This window comes from Leopardus geoffroyi, chromosome C3 (genome assembly GCF_018350155.1).
Source record: "Leopardus geoffroyi isolate Oge1 chromosome C3, O.geoffroyi_Oge1_pat1.0, whole genome shotgun sequence".
Taxonomy (NCBI): domain Eukaryota; kingdom Metazoa; phylum Chordata; class Mammalia; order Carnivora; family Felidae; genus Leopardus; species Leopardus geoffroyi.
The window spans coordinates 144,083,723-144,108,258 of NC_059338.1; the positions used below are offsets into that span (position 1 = coordinate 144,083,723).

Sequence of the window (24,536 nt, forward strand, 5' to 3'; positions counted from 1 at the left end):
GCAGGAGAGAGGGGCAGAGGGAGAGAGAGAGAATTTTAAGCAGGCTCCATGCTCATTGTGGAGCTGGCCAGCGGACTGGATCTCACCCATGACCCTGAGATCACGACCTGAGCCAAAATCAAGAGTCCGTTGGCTCAACCCGCTGAGCCATTCAGGCGTCCTGATTCCCCTTCTTTTTTTTTTTTTTTTTTTAATGTTTATTTATTTTTGAGAGAGAGAGAGAGGGAGAGAGAAAGAGAGAGAAACCTGGGAAGGGGCAGAGAGAGAGAGAAAGGGAGACATAGAATCTGAACCAGACTCTGAGCTGTCAGCACAGAGCCCGCATGGGACTCGAACTCACGAATGGCGAGATCGAGACCTGAGCCAAAGTCAGATGCTTCATCCACTGAGCCACCCAGGCCCCCCTCCACTTCTTTTGAATGAGTGAGAAATTCTTGCTTATAAAATCCTTTTATGCGGGGAAGTCCCTCTTGTGGACTCCTACGACCTTAAATGTGTTGGTTATTTTTTAATTTTTTTTATTTTATTTTTTGCTTTTGTGTTTTCATTTTCCAAAAACAAATACTAGGGCGAGAAACTTTTTTTAAATTTTTAAAAAAATTTTTAAACATTTTTATTTATTTATTTATTTATTATTTTTTTTTTAATTTTTTTTTTCAAAGTTTATTTATTTTTGGGACAGAGAGAGACAGAGCATGAACGGGGGAGGGGCAGAGAGAGAGGGAGACACAGAATCGGAAACAGGCTCCAGGCTCTGAGCTGTCAGCCCAGAGCCCGACGCGGGGCTCGAACTCACGGACCGCGAGATCGTGACCTGAGCCGAAGTTGGACACTCAACCGACCAAGCCACCCAGGCGCCCCTAGGGCGAGAAACTCTTAGATGCCAACCCCAGTTCTCATCTGTAGCAAGACTCTAACAGAGTGTCACTGTCAGAGACAGGAGGGGCAGAAGGACAAGCTGATGAGGGGACCCTGAAGCCATGAGGTGGGATTAGGTGAGGAGCTAGGTCTGGATTCTTCCATTCATTCTGAGGATACCCCACAGTCAGCACTCCTGTACCTGGAGCTGAACGGGGTAAAGGGGGCGAAAGAACACCCAAGATCGACCCTAACTTACCGAATGAGAGGATTTCAGATTGCGCTAAGTGCCAGGAAGGAAATTAGCAGGGGACGGAGATTAATGAACACAAGGAATCAACTTTATGGCAACAGAAATGAAACCTGAGAGGACAGGTCTGCCACGTGAGGAGGGAATTTCAAGAGGACGATGGCCTGTTAAGGAGGCAGCGACCCTGGACCCTGGGAGTTGGGGTGAGAGGAGCTGGTGCGCTCACAAACACGAGTGAGAGCGGAGGGAATGGGGAGCCTCGGTGTTGGGGGGCCAAGGCTGTGAGAGACACCACAGGGTCTCACGGCCTGAGGTGCAGCATTTTTAATTTTGTCACAGTACAAAATTAATATCGGTGGGAAATCACTGAATGGTTTTGAGCAGTGGAATGATACTACGCACGGTTGGTTTTGCAAAGGTCGCCTTTGGTTGCTTAACGGGAATGAATTGAGGGGGGAGCAGAGTGAAGCAGGCATTCAGAGGCTCCGGCTCAGAAGTAGGATTCCAAAATGTAACAAAAGTATCTCCTTTCTTTCTTTCTTAAATGTTTATTTACTCTTGAGACAGACACAGAGCATGAGTGGGGGAGGGGCAGAGAGAGAGGGAGACACAGAATCCGAAGCAGGCTCCAGGCTCCGAGCTGTCAGCACAGAGCCCGATGCGGGGCTCGAACTCACGGACTGCGAGATCATGACCTGAGACAAAGTTGGCCGTTTAACCGACTGAGCCACCCAGGCGCCCCTCAAAAGTATTTTCCAATACCAGACAATGATAGCATTCTCCCTGGTTTCCATTTAGTAACTTTTGGAGGGTACAGGTTAAAAAGGCAGATTGGGCCCACTCCTTGGGATTCTGACTCAGGATGTCTGGGGTGGCACTCAGGAATTTGCTTTGCATTGAGAACCTCAAGGGATTCAAATACAATGTTTCAGGGGCACGTTTTGAGAAACAAAGTGTTGGAGCCGGCCCTTTGATCCTGCCTCTTGCTGGAATAATGTGACCATCTTTTAAGTCTTATTGGTTGCATTCCAACAGAGGCAACAGTCTGGATGGGCCAGGCTGTGCCTTAGGGCAAAATAATCCCCCAGATGGGGGTCATTTACAAGGGCAGAGTTCATCCCCTGGGGTTTGTATATCCACTCTGTGTTGGGGGTGGAGGGCTCTGTTCTACGTTGTCCTCATTCGGGAATCTAAGGGCCACTCCGCCTTCTGGAACTTTGCTGGCTGCCATGTTTGAGGAAAGAGAAGATGAAAAATCTGGGACTAGCTCCTCCCTCCTCTAACATAGTCACTTCCATTCATGGTTCATTGGCCACAACTAACGCTGGGGGATGTGAACAGGCCGTCCTCTTGTGAGCAGGAAGGAGGAAGAAGCCAATGCCCCAGAGGATCCAGGATGCCGAGAATCAGGCCGGTAAAAACAGTCCCTAAGCTCCTGAGGAACACTGGGCAGCCACGGACGGCGGAGTTACCAAAATAACACGAAAACAGTGATAAGTCTTTCCAAAATTGCTAGAAGCTTCCTGAGAGAAATTTCTTAATCTCTATTAAGTATTTTATATCTGCTATGCTTAAATTGAGAAAGAGGTCATGCACATTAATAAGAAATCTAATTAAAGTTTCTTTAAATATCCGATAGTTTTTGAGGCCAGAGGCCCTGCAAAGGAATGATAGAGTAGATGGCGACCACGTCACGTGACGGAATTGTTAGTGGTGCGTGGTCCCACCGTTCCCTGGCCCTGGTACTTAGTGAGGGTGGTGGAGCTCTCGTCTCCCTGTTCTGGCTCCACTGGTCAGTTCACCTGCTCCGCAGCCCTGCCTGAGTCCCGCCGCCTCCTCCTTGCTCGGCACCCGTTTCCTCCTCTACAAAATAGGATAGAGAGGGCTAGTTGATCAGTGACGTCCCTCTCAGAAGAACCAAGAAGCTTCAGGCCTGATGGGATCAAAAGCGAGAACTAATCTGGCGTCACTCACTGCACGGAAGAATCACAATCCAGCCTACGTAATTGGGTTTGAAAGTTCTGGGGAACGTCCTGCAACACAATTTACCTCCCGCAAAGGAGCAAAAGTGGCTCCCCACCCTGCTAGATACTGATAACTCATTACGGACTGAGTGCTTTATGGGCATGGATTTGCATTTCACTCTTCCCACTGACTGGGTGGGTGCCTTGGAGAAGTTGCTCGAGCCTCAGATCTCTCATCGGCAAAGCAGATTCTAATTTACTTCTAACGTTCTTGTGAGAACGAAATGAGAGAACGTGACAAAGGGCTTAGCATCGCATCGAAGGCATACTAATGGTTGTCTCGTGAATGTGGAATGAATAAAGCGCCCAATAAAGTGAACGACTCTGTCATTATCATTATCACGGCTTTGTACATTGGTGTGCACTTGGCCACGTTCATTTCTGTCACCTTCTGACACCATGACACGTTTCTGGAGATTCCTTCCATTCAGAGAAGAATCTTTTTATAGGCTTCATTCCTTTCCCCCACTAGAGGCTGGTGCAGACAATGCCAGTAGGTGAAGTACTTGGCCCCCATCAGGCCTTGCCTGCCATGTCACTTGCCATGACAACATGAACCCAGCCTTCTCTGAATTTTCATAACCCCGCGCTTCATTCTAAAGTTCCGAAAACAGCTCTCGGTGCTGCCACGAAGCCCTGAGGCCAAGGGAACACCCGCGCCAGATGACTTTCCTTCTGTTTTGCAGGTGAGGGAATGGAGGCAAAGTTTTAGGCAGACGGGTCTCCGTTATCGGAGGAAGGGGTCTCACAAGGCTGCCGAGGCCCATCTCTCTTTGGCTTTTCCTTCTGCTGGGTTTCTGCCAAAGCAAGAGAGCGTGAACTACACATATGAGAGAAACCCTCCATGCAGGTGACTTTGTTCAGAGCCAGACACACAACCACAGAGCCTGTCTTTCATCGTGTCACTCTCGGACGGCTGTGTAGAAGCCGAGAGAACTCTCGGTCACCTTACAGGGCTAAGTGGACAAAGCAGGTGTCACATTTTCAAAACTGTGGTGAGATAAATCATCCTTTCTGAGTGAAGGATCTCTTCAGTTTTTCTGGAGCATCCTTAACCTTCTTATTCCTCCCCCAGCACATCTTCTGGCCAGAACACTCCATGTACCTCCCCGAGGACGGCAGAAGGGAATCATGCTGATTCACCAAATCGTCTAAATGTGTTCCCTGATTGTTGAATTACGGGCAGACATTCATCTCTGTTTACCCCTTCTGAAAGTCCTTGGTCAGAAAAGACAGGACGTACCTTCAAAACACAGCACACCCAGAACTGAAAGAATGCCATTCTGAACAGCGTTGTCTCTTTGAACTTAGCAGGCTGTGTGTTGTTATTCATAATGCAACGGCTGAAGTCTTTTTCTAAATTTTATTGGTTACCGTTTTGGTAAGAGTGAAAACTGCAGAAATTCTGACTGTCTGAGACATGTTTGTATATACAGACAGCAGATGAAATTATCAAGATGAATTTAAGAGCACTTTGGGGGGCGCCTGGGTGGCTCAGTCGGTTGGGCGGCCGACTTCGGCTCAGGTCATGATCTCGTGGTCAGTGAGTTCAAGCCCCGCGTCAGGCTCTGTGCTGACGGCTCGGAGCCTGGAGCCTGTTTCAGATTCTGTGTCTCCCTCTCTCTGACCCTCCCCTGTTCATGCTCTGTCTCTCTCTGTCTCAAAAATAAATAAATGTTAAAAAAAAAAAAAAAAAAAAAAAGAGCACTTTGGTTTTAAAGTACAACACTCAGTCTGCCTTTTTCTGTCTTGAGCTGGAATTGCAGTGTTGAGTTCACGCCCCTTCCTGCCACTTACTTCCTCTGGGATCTTGGTTAAGGGGCTTAACCTCCATGGAACTGAGGTGCTTCACCTGCAAAATGGAACAATAACGACCACCTTGGGTTCATCTGAGAACACTTTTGGAGTAACTAGCACAGGACTGAACAGTGATAGGTTAAAAAAAAATCCAGTCAACACTTACGAAGCATCTACTATATATTCTAGGCGGCTGTGCTGTGCCCTGGCCAACTCTGGGATCCCAGTTCACATTATACTCTTTGGAGATTTATGAATTAATAGGGCAGTCTTTTTTTTTTTTTTTTTTTTTTTAGCCGGGCAGAAAATCAAATGTTTTGAGGAAGGTATACCTTATAACAATTTACACAAAGGCACCGTTTAGGCTGGCAAAGCCTGGGCCAGTGGGCAGGACAAAAAAGTTACTATGTAATGGGAGAAGGCAACATCGAAACTCAAAAATATCACTGGTGGATGGTTGTGTTGAATCTCGAAACAGCAGAAGTCCGCGAAGTCAAGGAGGAAGGGAAAGGCATTCCTCACAGAATTAAAAACTACTGAAACTCAGCAGCAGTGATTTTAAAAGATGGGTATAAATTCCATGATATTTCTTCCTTTAAAAGATGAGGACTAATCCTCCTCTCTAGGAGCGTGGGTTGTATTTAGTGACACGCTTTTAGTCAATTGAATATGGTGGAGGTGTGTGTGACTTCAGATATTGGGTATCAGCAGATATTGGATCATAAAACGTATCGTGGCTTCCTCCTTGCTGTCCCTGTTCGGTCACTCCCTGTAGAGGAACCCAGACGCCATGTTGTAAGGACTCTTGGCAACATCACGTGATTCATCTTGGACTTTTGGATTCTCCAGCCCCAGTCAAGCCTCCAGCTGATGCAGCCCCAAATGACATTTTGTCTGGAGCCCAATGAGATACCCTGAGCCAGAAGCATCTGACTAAGCTTGCTTAGTGGTCCAGGATTCCTGACCCACAGAGAGTGAGATAATAAATACTTGTTGTTATAAGTTGCTCAGCTTTGGGACAATTTATTTTGCAGAACAGATCACTACCACACTGGGAAAAACTCCCAATGGAAACTTCCTCTGATTGGAGACTGGGGCTTGAGTGGTTGGAGCCTGGGGGCCTGGAGACAGAGAAAAGGGGGTCTGAAAAGTAAACACTCCACATTCTCTTAGAAGAAGTTAGGATTTATCCTATCAGCAATACATTCAACCTGGAGGATGTTTTCACATAGAGAAGAGACATGATCGGAGTTGATTATGGTATCTTTGGCATGAAGTGGGATGGGAAGGGAGATTGGCTGGCAGCAGAGGGTTCTCCAGTTAGGAGGTTAGAGGAACAGTAGTTCAGGTACAAAGATGAGAGCCTGGATGAAGACAACGGCAGAGGGGGGTGGTTCTGGGAGGACTGTCTTAAAATTTGGTGGTTCTCAGAAACAAACCAGTATTTGGGGCCATCTTGTGAAATCATGCTTCACCCTGCATTGTGCGTGGGGAAAAGTATGCTGAACTATATTCCTACTAACATTATCATTATCATCACACACACACACACACACACACACACACACATGTGCGTGTGCACACACACGAGATAACTTTTCATGCTCTAACAGAATCAGCACTTTGTGAAAAGGACTTTAGGAAGTCCTTTTAGGAAGTCTCTCACGCTTAGGATTTAATAGTAAGCCTCTGAAACAGTCCTTTATGGAAACTCTAATTTCAAGAACAAAAAGGAAATAAGGGGCCCCCACCTTCTATGAAAGGAACCAAAAGGCTCACATTTGTTCACTATTCTAACGAGGCCACACAGGATTAGACTGAATTATGGTGGGATGCAGATTACATGTGGTTTTATTTATTTTTTTTTAATTTTTTTTAACGTTTATTTTTGAGACAGAGAGAGACAGAGCATGAGCAGGGGAGGGTCAGAGAGAGAGGGAGACACAGAATCTGAAACGGGCTCCAGGCTCTGAGCGGTCAGCACAGAGCCCAACGCGGGGCTCGAACTCACAGACCGTGAGATCATGACCTGAGCTGAAGCCGGCCGCTTAACCGACTGAGCCACCCAGGCGCCCCTACATGTGGTTTTCAAATACTGGAAGATTCAACAGGATCCATGACTAAAACAGCATGGGCAGTGATGTTAAATTAGCTAAGAAGTGCTCTTCTTCCAAAAAAAAACTGGTTTCCTTAGAAAAATGACACAATTTTTGGTATTTCAATAGCCCTAGAAAGAGATGCATATATAGATGCTAAGCCATGAATATTTCAAATGGCCACATTTCTTCCCTAATGGTTAGGGAATATAAGAATATATGTGTGTGTGTGTGTGTGTATTATATATATATATAATATATATAATATATATAAAACTTATATATAATATATATTATATATATAACTATAAATGTTTTATATATATATATATATATATATATATATATATATAACTTATTTTGAACTAAATGAAAGAAACCTATTTTCATTCTATTATCCTGAATGTGCTGTGTCATCACCCACGCCAAGCTGCATTTCAGAATGTTTCTTCTGGGAAGTAGAAGTCTAGTTGAACTGAAAACTAATCCGAGAACCAGAAAGAATTCAAACCCAGCAGAGAGAGTCAAGGAACCAAATTTGATCTCCAGAGGGAAAGTGTTACAAACAGTAGTGGTTGGGAATCTTATTTCTGTTTCCGAAAAGTTTTCAAATAATGCTTTCTTTCACACTGACATATCACGCGGAACTGTTGAAGAAGAGTTAGCCTTCAAATAACTTGATTCAGTAAACGGTTGAATACTCAATGTCCTCATAAGAGGAGATAAGGTAGGTCCACTCAGAAGAGCGATGTTTCTCGGAAGGTGAACGTGAGAACCTGTGCTCCTTGAGGCAGAGACCGTGTTGTTGACCACGAAAGTCATGTGCCTACCGTGAGGCCTGAAAAAGGGAGCCGCTCGTCCAATGACCTGTTGAAAGAGGAACGAACGAACGGGTGGGCAGGTGTATGGACGCTGGTAATGTTCACGATGTCGGGCTTGTACAAATAAGGACCATTCAAGGGGATGTCTCCGCTGTATGAACTCATAAATATTTACAACTGGAGTCTTGGAGAAGATGTGAAAAATCCGGATGTGTAAGAAAAGGTAAAAATAACAAACGTGTGAACTAAGTAAGGAAGAGGCAGCATATTTTAGCAAGCCGGATGAAGCTATTTTAACAAAAGCACATTGCTATCGCTATCATTCGGAAGAACTGTGATGTGGTGAAAATAACTTAATGAAACAACGTGTCTTCAACACGATCAAAAATCCGCTTCTGGCCCACAGTCCAAAGTTAAACGTTGAAGAAGGGAGCAAAGAAAAGGACAAAGAGAAACCACCAGCATTAGTGCCTGCACCAGAGCTATTTATTAGCGTAACTTTTTTTTTTGTTGTTTCTTAAAGATTTCATAACAACTGAAGTATGTACAAAGTCTTACAGCATTTACACCATAAAAAGTTTCCCATTAGCCGATGAAGTCTAAGGTAGTGCTGCTGAGAACTTCGGGGCATGAGTACAGAGCAACGAAGCAGACTGCCACACGTTTACCTCTCTGCGACCGCACCGCGACTATCAGCTGGTCCACAGCTAACTAACCACCTGCGGGACAGGTTACTGGGGAAAACGGGGAACAAGTTGACAGGCAGCACTAGAGACCAAAGGCAGGGGTGGGGGGGTGGGGGTGGGAAGCTACATGGCATCATGTCTCTACAGTTTCCTAGAGCTGTAACAAAGGTCCACAGCCTGAGAGAATAACATAGGCAAGACAACACAATCGCACTGCTCGGATATGGTTCGGCTACGGAAGGTATTCACTTCTGCATGGGAGGCTCTATACTGATATGGCTGGTATTTCCATTTGTGTTTATGTCTTCAGAGAACTCAAACCTGTGCAAGCCCCCCCCCCCCCCAAATAAATCAACAACGCAGGAAGGGGAGGAGAGAGGGAAGAGAATCAGCATAGAATCAGTTCTTGATCAAAAACCTTTTTGTTTTGTTTTGTTTTGTTTTTTAAGACATTTAGTATCAGCTTTAGGATGGCCATTCCCGTCAAAAGATTAATAGTAGGAATTTTTGGAATCAACCCAAATCAGAACATCAACAAAACCCTCAACCCCTGGACTCCTAGATTTTATCACCCTCGTTGTATCTGATTGTCTTTCCTCGGGGTCAGTATTACACAGAAGCACCAACATTTTACACACAGAGTTGGACACAGAACGTAGCACGGTTGCCCCATTACTTTAACGAGTGGCAGGAGAATTCCAATACGCGAACGCTTAACATCAGGCTCACCGCTTTTCTTCCTCAGAAAACCCAGCCTGGTTCTCTCACTCAGGTCAGTCACTGTTATCCGTTTGGTAGCAGATCCCATTTCCTTCCCCACTGTCTGGGTCTCGCGTGTAGGCAAATTGGCTTTTTACTTCGAAACGGTTCTCCTCTCAACTTAAAAGCCAGTGGATAAGATTTTTAATTAAGACACAATAGCGCGGGATAGAAAAACACAAGAACCACATAAATATCGAAGAAGTTGTCTACCGTTTTTCGTGTAAACAGTTTTGCTCAAAAGATCGAAGCCCTAGTTGGATTCTGGATTCTGGCCGCAAACTCTTGGCAGGTGACGTGCGTTCAGCCGGGCTCTGCAGCGATGGTGGACGTGGAAGCCGGGTCGGTCCCCATGTTGACAGGCATGCAACTTGGAAACATTGCACAACAAGCAACACAAAGAGAGTGGAGAAGCTCACGACACTTCAAGGAGACCTCACACCCTTCACACTGCGGATGCACAGACAGAGACCCACCCCTCCCTCCTTCGCACGGCCTTTCTGTCTCACACGTGGGAGACCTTCTGTGACTCTCTGGCTTGTTTGATGCTATACAACCACTTGATGATCCTCGCGTTTCTTTCGATGGCAGAGATGCCGTATGGCACCCGGTCATTGGCACTGTCGTCATTCCTAAGGTCACTGTTACTGTCCTGAGACTGTTCGCAGTCTGAGCTGATCATGCTTGCGCTGCGGAAGTTGAGGGATATGATGTCGGAGTTGGCCCGGGCAAAGTTTTCCATGCCGAGGTTCTCCAGCTCCTCGGGGTCCAGTCCGCAGTAGTTGAAGAACCTCTCCACGTCCGCGTCCACCCGGAAATACCGGTCGCTCAAGTCCGACTTGGACCGCTGGAGCGAGGGCCTCCGGCTGACGCCGCAGGCCGGTTCCACCGCGTCGGCCTCGGGGGACTTCGCGGTGGCCGCGGCCGCGACCTTGGGCTTGGGAGGCAGGGGGGGCGCGGAGCTGCTGCAGGGGATCGCTTTCAAGGGCTTCGCGCTGGTCACCCTGCGGATGTCCGAGGAGCTGTGCGAGACGTGGAGGAAGGACTCGGCCGCCGGCTCCAGCAGCCGCCGGCCCCCGTGGGAGCCGCCCTCCTGCGGGCTGCCGCGGCCCTGCGTGGGGTACACCTTCAGGGACTCGGCGAACGAGTGCCGCTGCAGGTCGGCGGAGTCCGGCCGGTGGGGCGGCCAGTTCCGGGCGCTGTGCTTGTGCCCCGAGCCCGAGCTGGAGCCCTCCGAGCTGTTGATGATGTTCTTCAGGATCTCGAGCTTCAGGGTCTCCCTCTGCACGCCGCTCTCGGTCTTGGCGTGGCCGCCGAACACGCGGAGCGTCGGGCTGCCCAGGGCGCGCTTGGCGGCGGGGCACACGGGCGGCTTGGCCAGCACGGCCGGCTTCACGGGCTCCTGCTTCGCGTTGATGACCTCCTGGCTCTTGACGTACTTGGCCTTGTCGGCCTCCAGCCTCTCCACCGCGCTGAGTCTCTTGGGGTTGGGCTCGGCCTGCCTGCGGAAGTAGTCGGGGCCTTTGTTGAGGATGCGCAGGGGCACGGCCGAGGTGAAGGTGCCCGCGGGGCTGACCGGCTTCACCATGCTACCTGTCTGGAGCGTCTCCGTGGGCATGGTGGGTGGCCTCTCCCCGGCAGCCGTGTTGGATTCTCGTCTGGGCGCCTCCGGGTGCGCGGGGCAGACACATGTACATGAAGCACGCAGGGCGGCGCACGGAGCCTGGGGTCTGGGTGTCGTCAGCAGTAGCAGCAGCAGCAGCAGCGGCGGCGGCGCCTCATCTCACGGCTCGCCGACCGCCCCCCCGCGCCCCCCGCCTCCGATCCGCTCGCCCCCCTCTCCGGAAGGCCACGAGCCACGAGTTCCTCTGATGCGCCCGGCCGCCTCCTTTCTTCTCCCCGAACGACGTGGGAGTCTCCTCCAGGTCTTTGTGTTCGACTGCAGGCAGAGCTGAAACACACAACAACCAACCGCGGGTTAGGACGGGCGAGTGACATCACGGCTGTAGCAACAGAGAAAGCCCGCGGCGCCCCCGCCCCCGCCGCCGCCCCCTCCCACCCCCGCCGGCCGCGCCTGGGCGGCGGGGCCCCGGGGCCCGGAGCGCGCGCCCCGGGCGCCCTCAGTCGGACGCGGGGGCTCGGGGCGCGCGCGCACGGGGGCCGCGCTCTCCCACGCGTGTGGGCTCTCGCGGCTGCCTCCCCGTGGCCGCCATCCGCCCCCGGATCACGCCCGGCGGGCGTCCCTCGCCCCAAACCCAGCAAATCCTGGGTGGGTGTGGAAATGCGGGCTTGGCCAGGGCCGGGTCCCCGGGGCCCTGAACCCCGCGGCGTTGCGAGGCTCCCGCATCCGCGCCGGCGACCGCGTCGGGGAGTCGGGGAGTCGGGGAGCGCCGGCTCCTTCCGTCCGGCGGGCGGCCGGCGCAAAACACTTCGGGGTTTCTTCCTACCGACCGCTCAGTAACGTCTGAAACGAGCGCTTCCTTCACTCTTCAAAAGCTGAAGATAACGGGGCGAGCCGCGGGATTGGCAGCAGAGATGGAAACAAGTTTTTTAAAAGCAGGTTTCAGTTATCTTACTTTGGACAACCCATATATTTGAAAGCACTTTCTCCCGAAAGCCAAGTCTACGGTATGGAGCTCCTCCTGTTAAATAAAGCAAGCTTATTTTATTTTATTTTTTAATTAAACAGAAAACTAGAAAGACCTCCGGATTAACCAAGTTAACCAATTTGATTATAAATGCTCCATAATGTTTCACACTTCATGAGCAGAAATCAAGCGTTTCTCTGTGCTTTGTGTTTTCCCCAATCCCCTAGAGAGCTAAGAACTAAGAACATGTGAAGACGTCAGTCATACCTAAGCATGTCTGTGCTATAGAAAACTGGTGCAAGAATTGAGTATTCACGGATTTATTATTTGTGGCTTTCTGAACAATCTGACCACCCCGGCCCTCAACCAAAACCACCACAACGAAACATTTATCAATACTCCCAGTATCAATCTATCGGCTGTCTCTCTACTTAGTGAATGATCTATGTAGCGTTTTTCAAAAAAAATAAAAAAATGCTTACTTATTTTTGAGAGAGAGAGAGAGAGACAGAGTGCGAGCAGGGGAGGGGCAGAGAGAGAGGGAGACAGAATCCGAAGCAGGCTCCAGGCTCTGAGCTGTCAGCACAGAGCCTGATGCAGGGCTTGAACTCATGAACCTTGAGATCATGACCTGAGCTGAAGTCAGACCCTCAACTGACTGAGCCACCCAGGCACCCCTAACATTTACTCATTTTTGAAAGACAGAGAGAAACAGAGTGCGAGCAGGGGAGGGCCAGAGAGAGAGAGAGGGACACAGAATCTGGAGCAGGCTCCAGGCCTTGAGCTCTCAGCACACAGCCCGACACGGGGCTCGAATTCGCGAACTGTGAGATCATGACCTGAGCCGAAGTTGGGCCCTTAACCAACTGAGCCACCGAGGTGCCCCTAAAAAAATTTTTTTTAATGTTTATATTTGAGAGAGAGACAGAGACAGTACAAGCAGGGGAGGGGCAGAGAGAGAGGGAGACAGAATCCGAAGCAGGCTCTAGGCTCTGAGCTGTCAGCACAGAGCCTGATGCAGGGCTCGAACTCACGAAGCGTGGGATCATGACCTGAGCTGAAGTCAGACCCTCAACTGACTGAGCCACCCAGGCACCCCTAACATTTACTCATTTTTGAAAGACAGAGAGAAACAGAGTGTGAGCAGGGGAGGGCCAGAGAGAGAGAGAGGGACACAGAATCTGAAGCAGGCTCCAGGCTCTGAGCTGTCCGCACAGATCCTGACATGAGGCTTGAACTCACGAACCATGAGATCATGACCTGAGCTGAAGTCGGAGGCACAACCCACTGAGCCACCCAGGCGCCCCCTAAAATTTTATGTTTATTTATTTTTGAGAGAGAGAGAGACAGAGCACAAGCGGGGGTGGGGTAGAGAGAGAGGGAGACATAGAATCGGAAGCAGGGTCCAGGCTCTGAGCCGCCAGCACAGAGCCCGAGGCGGGGCTCGAACCCATGAACTGTGAGATCAGGGGCTCCAACCCAGGAACTGTGAGATCATGACCTGAGCCAAAGTCCAGTGCTTAACCGACTGAGCCACCCAGGTGTCCCATGTAGTATTTTTCTAAGAACAAGTCTCTTTGCCTGTTACTGCTGACAGAGAACATTTATGAATGCGTCAGCATCCCAGGGTAACTGGTTACAGACCTTTTCAGCATCTTTGGTTATAATAAGCAATATTAAGGGTAATGTATTCACTAACATCAAATAACTAATTTACAAAATAAAGTGGCGTACGTATAAAATCATCTCTCACGTTAAGAGAATGAAGGGTCCGTTAATAACAAGCATGGAGGTGGGGGGGGGAGGGAAGCCTGAGATTCCTCTCTCATCATCTTTTACAGGCTCAGTCTCCAAATACACCCATCGCCGTGTTTTGTTAAGAGACGATTTTGGGACTCTGCAAAAGGATTTGTTCTAATAAAAATATTTTCCTATGCGAGAGTTGAGAAGCCCCAAGGCAATTCCTACACAATAACTTCCTTTAATTGTGCGCTATGTAGTTTAAAATGTCACCGCCTCCTCCCCCCTCTCATGGATTCAGTGAGATTGTTTCTTTGCACACATTTTGAGCGAAATGCCAGAAGGGAGCGACTATTTCTCTGCGGAGCCTTCTGCGTTTGGTCATCCACCATCCTGGGTCCACCTTCCTGGGAAGATGGACTGGGGCTCCCTTCACAGAGGGGCTCAGGGCCAGAACAGGCAGGAGAGCCTGGGGTCAGAGGCAATCCACCGGATCACAAACGGAGTGCGCGACAGCAGGCTGCCCCCAGGACAGGCCACGTTTCTTTCCAGCATGTGTAACGTCTCCTCTGATTAGTTACCTCTGGAGTTTCCAACCGTGTCCACAGAGGGGACAGGGGCGGTACATCTGGGGACACAGTGAAGGACAGGACTGAGATTGGCGCCCATCAGCTCTGTGCTCAGGGACCAAAGCCAACCTCTGGCAAGGTGAGCCGAGGGGAGAGGATCGTCCAGTGGGTTGCAGGAGACAGAGCTCCTGGAGCCTCTTCTGCTGGGGCCTCGTCTCCTCATCTGGGATAGGAGGTGCTTGGGTGAGATTCCCAAGATCTTGGGAATCTCACCCAAGCACCTTGTATCCCTCTAAGTCATGTGGTTCCCTCCTCCCTCCAAGTCATGTGGTTCTGAGCAGCCAAGAAGGAGCGATCTACTTCCAATTTCAAAATGGCATATGGGGATATTGGCTCAGGACTGCACTGTGGTTCCTGTATTTACCGTTCTTAGGACAATATTCTCCGCACGATGAGTTGTCCTTATCACGTAATGTGAACTGGCATTAGAGCCCATGCTGGCCTGCTCGACTGTCTCCCCTTCTAACCCTATCCTGCTAAGACCAGAAGCCCCGACCTCCACCGCTACTGACCGGACCATACCGCATGGCCCTGTCTGTTAAGGCGGGCTTTGGTGTCGTTGAGAACACGAAACAAAAATCATTACTTTCGGCTCACAAGACTGGCAGACACCAGTTTATTTAAATACCCGGGCACCCGCCTCAGAAAGCTCCCTGTCTTGCTTTCACAGTTTGCTTTCTTCGTGGAAAAAAAGGCGAGGCAATGGGTAAACAGAGGCAGACGCTCAGGATGGCTCCCGCAGGCACTCCCATCTGTTCCACGCCATCTAACCTTCGGAAGCACGTACTAGAACAAAACCGGTGTGAAAAGATTATGTTAGAAAGGTCGTGACTGAAAGCAGTTCGCACTGCATTTCCTTGTTGTTTCCACCCCTTCCCTCTCCCTTTCCGCTGGCACCCCCAATCTCCCTAATAACTTTCAACACCCTGATATTTACAAACGACCAGGTTCGGAGCCTACACGTTTTAATCCGGACTCTTTGGAGAGGAAAAGGAAAAGCATCTTCCTGGAAGAAACAGGTTGGGTGCTACAGGGTCTGTTTTGGTCAACAAACTACAGCTACTTCAGACCTAATGAAGGCAGCTTAGGTGCTCCTTCTTTTAATGCTCCCATAATCCCTAACTTCTGTTCTTTTCCTTTTCAACGTTGACACGGTGCTGGCTGAGATCGGTCAAATGGTAGACGCCGTGCCTGGAACCCCGGGGCCACATCTCGAGGTCATGGATGTGTGACAACCACGATCTCTGCTCGGGGAGCAGATGACGCCCCTCTGACCCCTGGACAGGTCCCTCGGGTGTGGCCAGGCACCGGCCAGGAGGGGCTTCTATTTCTTTACCTTATTCTAGGAAAGGAAGATCAGAGCTCCGCCGCCTAGAGTTTCATCAACAAAGGTAATTCTACAGTCCTGCCTGATCCCTGACTTACGGCTACGAAGAGGGAACATAAGCCCGAGGCAGAGAGACACTTCCGCTCACCAACTACTTGGCTACATCCTCCCCTGTTTAATATCCATTTGAACATTTCACGGAAGTAAAAAATGAACCGGAGAACAAAGCTTGGCAGAGGTGAGACACAAAACGGTCCGCCGCATCAGGGTGCTCGTGAACTCCACAGCAATCTGGCCTCGGGTGACGGGGGCGGGGCCCCGCCGGTTCCTCCCCCCCCCCACGGTGGAGCAGGGCGGCTAGAGGGGTCACGTTATCTGCGGGGGTCCCGCTCTGGGTGGGGAGGGCTGGAGGCCACAGGCGCACACGGTGACTCTCACCCACTTGAAACAGTGTTTCTCAAGCTGTTACGTGCCTGTGCACCCCTGGGGATGCCCTGCAAACGCCCACTCCTGAAGTAGATCTGGGGTGGGGGGGGGGGACCTAGATCCTGTGCCGCTCACAGGTCCCAGGCGAGGCCTAGGAAGCTGGTGCACCTTTGAGGGGCGAGAGGAAGCCCACCGCTGCACTCGCGAGCATCAGGTTAGAACCCAAGTGCCTCGGGCGCAGAGGAAAACGAGCCAAGCTTTCTTGTCTCTCAAGTGAATTCAACTCTGGGGTCTTCCGGGCACGGAGGAAGAAAGCAAGGGAGTTAGAGCCAGGACCTTGGGATTCAACACAGTCCCGGATTCACCCATAGACATTCCTTAAATATGTGAAGACTGGCCATTTCCCACGCGCGTTACTACGGAGAAAAGCTGGAAATGTTGCCGTCAGGTGGGAGCTGAATTCCACTTGCGGTCACCAAACGTGACCTTCTCTACGAAAACTGAATGTGTTGAATTTGGCGAGCTTGGAAATGCCTTCAGTTCAAACATTCCTGGAGGCGGACAACAAAAGCGGTTTACCTTCAAGGTAAGTAAGAATTCTTGAAGAACCGATCTTCTGATTTCCTACCAAGTCAGAGCACAGAACACTGACAGTACGTATCCACCTGGGCCATGCTGCTTTCTGATTTTTTTGTTTGTTGTGGTAACAGTATTTGTGCTACTGCCTTTAGGCATCAAACCCCAACCTGGTAGGAGGGTCACTCTTGCAACTACAGTCTCGGTTTTTCCCACTTAAGGACAGACAGACATCCTTGTCGGTGTGGCAAAAATGCAGAGTTTCACGTGACAGTGTTAACCTTTGAATTCTTTACAAACTAAGAGAAATGCACTCACAATACAAGAGTCAGAACCGTCCGGGGAAGGGAGAAGGTGGCTGGGCTCGGAGTAGCTGCCTCTGGGTCTGGATCCTGGCTCAGCCCTGCGATGGCTGAGCCGCCGTGGGCAGGTTACGGCATCTTCTTGGGCCTCAGGTTCCCCGTCTCCAAAATGGGGACAATAATAGTACCCACCTCTTTACAGGACCCGAGAAGGTCAGATAAGGGCACAGACACTTTTCATTCACATAACCATTATGCGGAGGGTGTCTCTGGGGATGGAGAGAAGTGTGGACAATTTCGAGAGACGTTGGAAGAGGTACATTGGGCTGAACTTGGAGACGCGCTGGGTGTGGAGGGTGAGGGGGGCGTGTTGAGGACGATTCTGGCTCCCAGTTTGACTGCCGAGAAGCGGCTTGTGGGGAGGTACACACTCTCTCTTCCTTCCCTCCCTCCTCTGCACCCCAGGCCTGAGCCAAAATGAACTATGGCAGTCTGTCCCTCCAGACCAGCTGTGTGCATTCACACCTGTCCTCCCCTCTCCCTCAGATGTCTCCTAACCAGCAGCGTCTCACAATGTTTGTCACGTCCTTAATACCCATCACACACGGTTAACAATATCGTGGTTCTCACAGAAAATTATTTTATCGAAGCAAAATGCATTCACAAATAACGCTCAGTTCTGTGGGTTCAAGGGAGCAACACCATTCCATTTGGAAGACGTCAATGCGTCCATTTTAATTAATATGCCATGTTCTCAACGTGTTCCCGTCCTAACGCATGCTCATTTTTATTCCTTTCTTTCATGCTGGGACAATAACTTGCAAAAAGTGCAAAAGCAAAGGAGAGTATCAAAAGTGGAAAAGTAACTGGGGAAGTCACAAAAGCAGGTTCGAAAAAAAGACTGCATTTGCACGCTACAAATTGCACAGAAACTAAGAAATCAGAGTGCCCACCATCTGGAAGCATTAAGTCAAAACCACTGCCCTTTCTGGACCTGTACTTTTTCAATTACTGAATGACGTGCCTCGTTCTGTCTCATCGCCCGGTGAATCCCTCTCGTCTATAATTCTGACGGCTGAATCTTCTCTTTTTTGGCCTCAGTGTTGCCATCAACATCAACTCCAGGCTGTTGGTGAAATAATCGTCTTCCAACCACACTATCCCTTCGTATGTTCTTGGCAACCGGGGACTTTTCCCAATAACATTTTGACTTTTGATTCCAGTATCCTAGTCCTTTTTCGGCTTATTTTTTCGGTTGGCTACAGAGTAGGTCTTCACAGATGATTTAATAACAAACCCTTGCCCTAGGTTTCCATTCCTTTGTTTTAGTGTTCCACAGGTGGCGTAAACCGTTACCCCCCTTTGCAGCACCCCCTTTCAGCCCTGTTTCTTCCGGCACATCCATTCTCTAAAACCGCGGGATAGAAAAAGATGTTGGAATGGGTGCAGAGATGATGGGCAGGCCAACTCTTAGCTTGTTTTTTTTTTTTTTTTTTTTTTTAACATTTATTCATTTTTGAGAGTGAGAGAGACGGGGCATGAACAGAGGAGGGGCACAGAGAGAGGGAGACACAGAATCCGAAGCAGGCTGCAGGCTCTGAGCCATCAGCACAGAGCCCCACGCAGGGCTCAAACTCACAGACTGCGAGATCATGACCTGAGCCGAAGCCGGACCCTCAACCGACTGCGCCACCGAGGCGCCCCGCCCCTGCCGTTAGCTTCTTATGACTTTACAGATATGGACGAAGAGGAACTGTCTCACTGGCTCTCATATGTGCCAGGTGCACTGGTGGGGCAGCACACAACTTGTGCCTGCATTTTGATCAAGGTGTGAAAATTACTGGGACAACCGGGGAGGCCCTGTGTTATGGAAATATCCCCCAGGTGGCGCTGTGAGCTGAGCAAGGCTGGAGGGAAGCGCGGAGGGGGGTGGGTGCCACTTGCTACGCCCAGTGTTTCCTCATGAAGCCCAGGGGGCACACAAAGGCGGCTACGGGAGACAACTCTGCCTCAGGAAAGCAGTATGGAGGGCAGTCTCAGGCTCTCTGCTCGGAGCTATGATGGAGGACAGTGGCTCTGTCTGTCTGCCTTCATCTCAGACAGTGAGATGAAGCCGTGTTTCCATGAGCACAAGAGTGGGGGTTTCCTAGGTGCACCTAGGTATTTGGGAGAAGGTGCTCTGGGGTGATGGTACACAGAATTGCCCCCAAAGATTCACCCCCAAAGGAAGCCCCCGGCCCTGAGCTGAGTGGGAGGCCGTGAGCACCCCCTAGCGGTAGGAGGGGTGCGGCTGCCCCCAGGGAGCCCCAAAGCTCCCAAAGAAAGGCAGCTCTGAAATCCCCCGTCCCCGTCCCCGGGGGACCACACCAGATGACAGGTGTCAGAGCCCAGGGCAGGAAGCTTGCGATCCTCCCCTTCGCACTCTGCCTGGCCTGCACATTCACACAGCCTCACGGGACCTACTCAGGTCAGAAGGGACGCCTGCTCATGAGAGGGAAACAAGCTGGAACAAGAAAGGAGGGGAAAACCCACGATGTTTATTACGTCCCCTCCTCCACGGTAAATCCTCACCCCCCCCCCCCCCCTTCTCTCCTGAGCCAACACAGGCCTGAGCTGCAAGAGGGAGAAGCTAATTTAAACCGGATGAAAGGCTGGAGTTTGGGTTGAGACAGAACGATGGACTGGACTCTTTCGTTCCTGAAACTGATCCGAGAACTTTCAATTATTTAAGACCCACTGAAGAGGCTATGGGTGCCATCTGAGATTTCATCCCAGGGACGGAAAGGAGAACTCAGCAGGGTGAATTCTTCAGGCACAGAGAAAAGCGCACACTCACTTCCTGTTTATCCCTCCTGAATCCAGGCCAGAAAACAAAAGGGCTCCATCCACACAGTATCCCTCAGGTTTTCTGTTCCCCTGTTCACTCTCTGCCACTCCTCAGCTCAGAGCCCAGGTCCAGGGGTCAAGGTCAACCACACCTAAAGGTCTGCAACCCTGGGAAGTTACTCAAGCTGAGTGTGCCTCAGTTTCCTCTCTTATGTATAATGACTGCTACCCTCCATAGGGCTGATGTGGGAACTCCGTGAGGTATATAAACGCGCTCAGCATGGAACTCAGCACCACGTTTGTTCAGTAAATGTGAGCGGTTATTAAATTTCGTCCCCAGTGTCCGCAACTTGGCACTGATAATCGCCGTCATCAGATCTCGAGCTTTACGGGAACTGAATGATCTTTTGTCTTAAAATGATTCCATTACTCTCAAGCCATAGCGTGTGTGTGTGTGTGTGTGTGTGTGCTATTTCTGTCAAAGTGGATTGACTATGCAGTTTCTGTCTGAAAGGTCATTCGCATGACCCCATTTTTATTTGAGTTACAGAGAAAATATGTGGTTTCAAATTTCAAAGCAAACAGTTATGTGAGTGAACCAGGCTAGAGTAAATAATAGAGCCATTATTAAAAATGAAATCAAACCTAAAATTGGGAGGAGAAAAAGAGCCGGTCAAATCTCAATCCATGATGGATTCTTTAATGTCATTCTCCAAGGTCATTTAGAAAATGCTTCGTTTTCATTTTGAAGTCAATCCGTTATTTTTAAATGTTATGGGTTCCCTTTAAAACGCCTTTCTCCTATTTAAGACAATTAGAATGAAAACAGAATCAGGGGGACAAAAATCACATTTCCGGTCCAACGTTCTTCCTTGGCCAAAGGCGAAGAAAATGCTGCTAAGAGAGGCCCAGCAACTTGTTCCACTGTGGGGGAGCCCTGCCTTTCACCTGAGATTACAGAAATCAAGGCTGCGTGTAGCTGGGCCCCCAAAATCATTTGGCAATACAATGGCTTGCTTAATGGCAATAACTACAAGTAATTAAAAAACAGGGCCACTAGGATTCCTAATGAAAATCCAATAGGACTGCTTGCCTTATCCAAACAAACATAAAACGATCCCACTCGCAGCCACTTTTTATCCTCTCCTAGAGTTTTATGTGGTTTTACGTTCCGCTGTGAGAATGCGGGAGGCCAAATTCTAAATGAACGTCAAGTTCAAGGGACCACTGTCCTCTTTTAAAGACTAGTGTGCTCAAGTCACAGGCTTTAGAAGTCTTGCTAATTAACGTGGGTCTCAGTGTTAGCTGGTTCCCTTAGTCAGGTAGACCAGGCGACCCTTCCAGGGGCTCAACGATCTCAAAGATTCGGAACTCTAAAAGGATCTGTGTTGTGCATGGAGACCACCTCATCCGTGCTCACAACTGCCTCCTCGAGGCTGCCTGGTGCCCCTGTGTAAGCCAGAGGGTTACACTTGTGAGGGGCCCCTGACGGCCCTGACCAGAATCCAGGGTTGAGTGCATCTGGGGACCCTGCACCTACGTTCTCCCACCAGCATCGATGTTAAGCATCTATGCTTCACATACTGCTTTTTCCTTTAGCTGTGTGTTGACTCGTACTCTACGGCAATCGTAGCACATACATACGATAACAGAGATTAAGGGTGGCAATATAGATCGAACCCTTATTTCTGAAAGTATTTTTCATTTCTAGTGATCAGCCTTGGGGCAGAGGAGATTTTACTCTGGAATAAACCTTAACACGTGTTAACATTGTGAACCATTTTTCAACTTGAAGGGAGAAAAAGTAAAGCAGCATTTTTTTTTTTGGACAGTGGGCCAAGTTCGCTGTAAGTGGATTAGGTAAATTCCTTTGTATTACGTTTGAAAATTAACCTGTTAATCATGGCCACTTCTTATAAAGCATATATAATGTTCCCAGGACTGTACTAATGCATCTTATAGGTTTTTAAATTCAATCCTGCCGATATCTCTAAAGCAAGTATTATCCCCATTTTACAAATGAGGACACGGAGGTCCAAATAGTCTAAGGTATTCAATACTGAGTGGCTGCTGGCTCTACACCCAGGTTTGCACAGGTACACTTTGGCCCACCTCACCGTGTCACACTGTCACCCCAGAGCTCTTGATGATGTCATTTTGAATGTTTTACATTTGGGTAATATGGCCATAGGAGCCCACACTAATTATATTTTAGTTCCTAAAAATCTCCTCTTTTGGCTGTGTGCTGTTCAGTACCAGCTTCCCCCAGAAGGTGGAGAAGGAACAGAAATCTCCTTAATTTTTTGCTAAATCAAATAACCATGCCATTTGCTAAGAGCTTAAATGCACAAGCGGAGAAGGTGAAGTGTTTATAAATTGGGTTCCATTAATTTCATTTTCTTTCGTGATACCGCTGACTGCGGATCTATGAAAGTTAACCGAACTTTGATGAAAATAATGAGAGATATTAAAAGGAACAACAAGCAACATGAGACTGTGATTTCATTCTGTCTTACTACACAGAGCATCAGAGAGCAGGGATCGCACACTTTTTATTGCCATTTCCAGTAAAGCTGCCCGCCTTGCACATAGTAAGCACTTGAGTTGAACTAAAACGCTAACCACTCCCTAGAATGTCTAGCATGTCAATTTATATTGCAGAGACTCAATGAAGATGTCAGATATAAAGCCTGGGAAGTGAAACTTGGAATAAACTGTTTAGAAATTTGAAACCACACTCAAATCTCCTCCTTTTTCTTTTTAATGTTTTTTTTTTTTTTTTTTTTAATTTATTTTTGAGACCGAGAGAGACAGAGCATGAGCAGGGGAGGGACAGAAAGAGAAGGAGACACAGAATCCAAAGCAGGCTCCAGGCTCCGAGCTGTCGGCACAGAGCCCGGTGTGGGGCTGGAACCCACGGGCCATGAGATCATGGCTCTGAGCCGAAGTCACTCAACCGACTGAGCCACCCAGGCGCCCCAGAGCACCTCCTTTGGACTGCAGAGTTTGGTATAATAGCATACAACTGCACAGAACCTGTTCTTTCACAACTTCATGGACACATTAGCCCGGAATTGTGGTTAGGGAACAAATACGCTGCAAAAGGACATCAATGCAAGGTAGAATTTTCAAGCATAGCCAGTGGGTTCACTTAAAAACAAACGAACACAACACGTGGTCTCCTTTGCCAGGGAACACCTAGAATCGTTTTCGAGTTCTCGAATAGCTCTTAGTACCGCAGCGGTTCGGACGAGTTCTTTGCCTCAAACGTACTCAAAAAAGGTAACAGCATTTTCTCATTTTCCAGGATTCAGACTGCACCGTGGGAGAAAAAAATAACCTTCAAAATAAGATATGGACACGTGTTTTCTGCAGCACATCTTTTAATCTTGAGCGTTTTGACGCGTCTCACGCGAATCGTCTGCAAACCTAGAATGCCACGAGGTAGGGCTTCACCACGATTTGCGCTTGAAGTGATATTTTTGGGTCCAAGTGACAAGGAGCTCAGGAATGACTGGTAAGTTCACTCTACTTGCCCGGGCCCATTCCGGCACCAGAGCACCAGGCACGGGGCCAAACTGTTGGCTCTGCTGGGCAGTTTAGCCTGGAGGTGTCTGGGGGCAGGCACTGGGCTAGGAGGGACGGGAGATCCCGGGGCCAAGGGTAATCTGGGTGTGTGGCTGCAGCCCCCTCCCACCTGCCGCCAGGACCCCGTCTTCCCGGCCACGCGCTCTGATGCCTGCTTCCAGCTCCGGCTCCCTCCTCTGCCAGGCCTTGACCGGAGCCTTCCAGGCTGGAGAAAGTGTCCCCGAGGCCCCTGAGAAGCCTCGTCTGACCTCTCTCTCCGCATCCTGTCCTTCCTCCCTGGCACTTCCCTTATGGTCCTTATAGTCAAGTGGCGGTCCTGCCCTCGCGTCTCCCAGCCACACACACCTGAGGGCGGGCAACCCGGCTCTCGTCTGTCTGTCCAGCCCAGCACTTCCTGCTGGGGATGGCAGGCTTCAGAGATCTCTCGCAGGGACGCTTGGCTGACCCGAGTCCAGTTCAGGACGTGTCTGTGCCTCAGTGTAAAAGAATAAAAGCCAACGCTATCCCCAAGGCTTACTTCCCCGTCTCCCTCCTCCTGCTGCCCAAACGCACAAACACACAAACAAAAAGCTGCTCACTTAAGAGGCGCTCTAAGGATTACAGTAATCTTAAATCTATAGTAAAAGGAATCGGATAAAGACTTAAAAAAACCACAGGCGTTGCTGGATGAACAAAATGCATCTTTCACGCGCTCTGAAAACTCTGCCTTTGGTATCCACTCACATACAATGTACTTTTTTACTGCCCTCCTTCGTGCTTTCACTTCAAAACGATGCTATCTGCCTCTGTCTTGATTAATTTTAAGCTTCTCACTCCTGTTTACTAAAGAAAAATGACTCATTCAAAGTGAAAAAAGGGGGTAGGCTTTTTGAAATAGTTTTTTTTCCCCCTGTCTCTAGCATTTTTTTGTTTGTTTGTTTGTGTGGCAAGAAATGGGAGTTTTCCATTACTTTTTAACAGGAAAGAATTATTTCGCTTGTGCCAAAAGGTGGGTGTTGACGTTCAGTGCTTCACGATCTCTCAAGCTTTTGATTTTAGGCGCAATCCCTGGGTCTAAAAAGAGAAATACAGTAGCAACCATTTGCGGGGTACCTTTCCTCTGTCGGACCTCATGCCAGGTAAGTGCTTTACATTTATCAGCCTCGCCCAACGGGTGTCATGTGTCCCCCTTAGCAGATGGGGAAACTGAGGCTCGGAAAGTCTGAGGGGCTGGCGTGAAGACGGTCAGTCGAAGGAGCTCAGT

General features: G+C 49.3%; 1 protein-coding gene across 7 annotated transcripts in view; it reads right to left on the reverse strand.

Annotated features, from left to right (window-relative positions):
* Positions 1-8,314: 8,314 nt before the first annotated feature.
* Positions 8,315-24,536, reverse strand: part of FAM110B (family with sequence similarity 110 member B) — a 146,491-nt gene continuing 130,269 nt past the window's right edge. For 4 of the 7 annotated variants that reach the window (XM_045455179.1, XM_045455181.1, XM_045455178.1 and 1 more), the window contains one exon: positions 8,315-11,242. In XM_045455179.1, the coding sequence (XP_045311135.1) occupies positions 9,797-10,909 (1,113 nt within the window). In that variant the 5' untranslated portion in view covers positions 10,910-11,242 and the 3' untranslated portion in view covers positions 8,315-9,796. Of the gene's footprint in view, positions 11,243-14,849; positions 15,035-24,536 lie in introns of those variants that run through there. The other 3 variants (XR_006706686.1, XR_006706688.1, XR_006706687.1) reach the window with 1 other exon arrangement.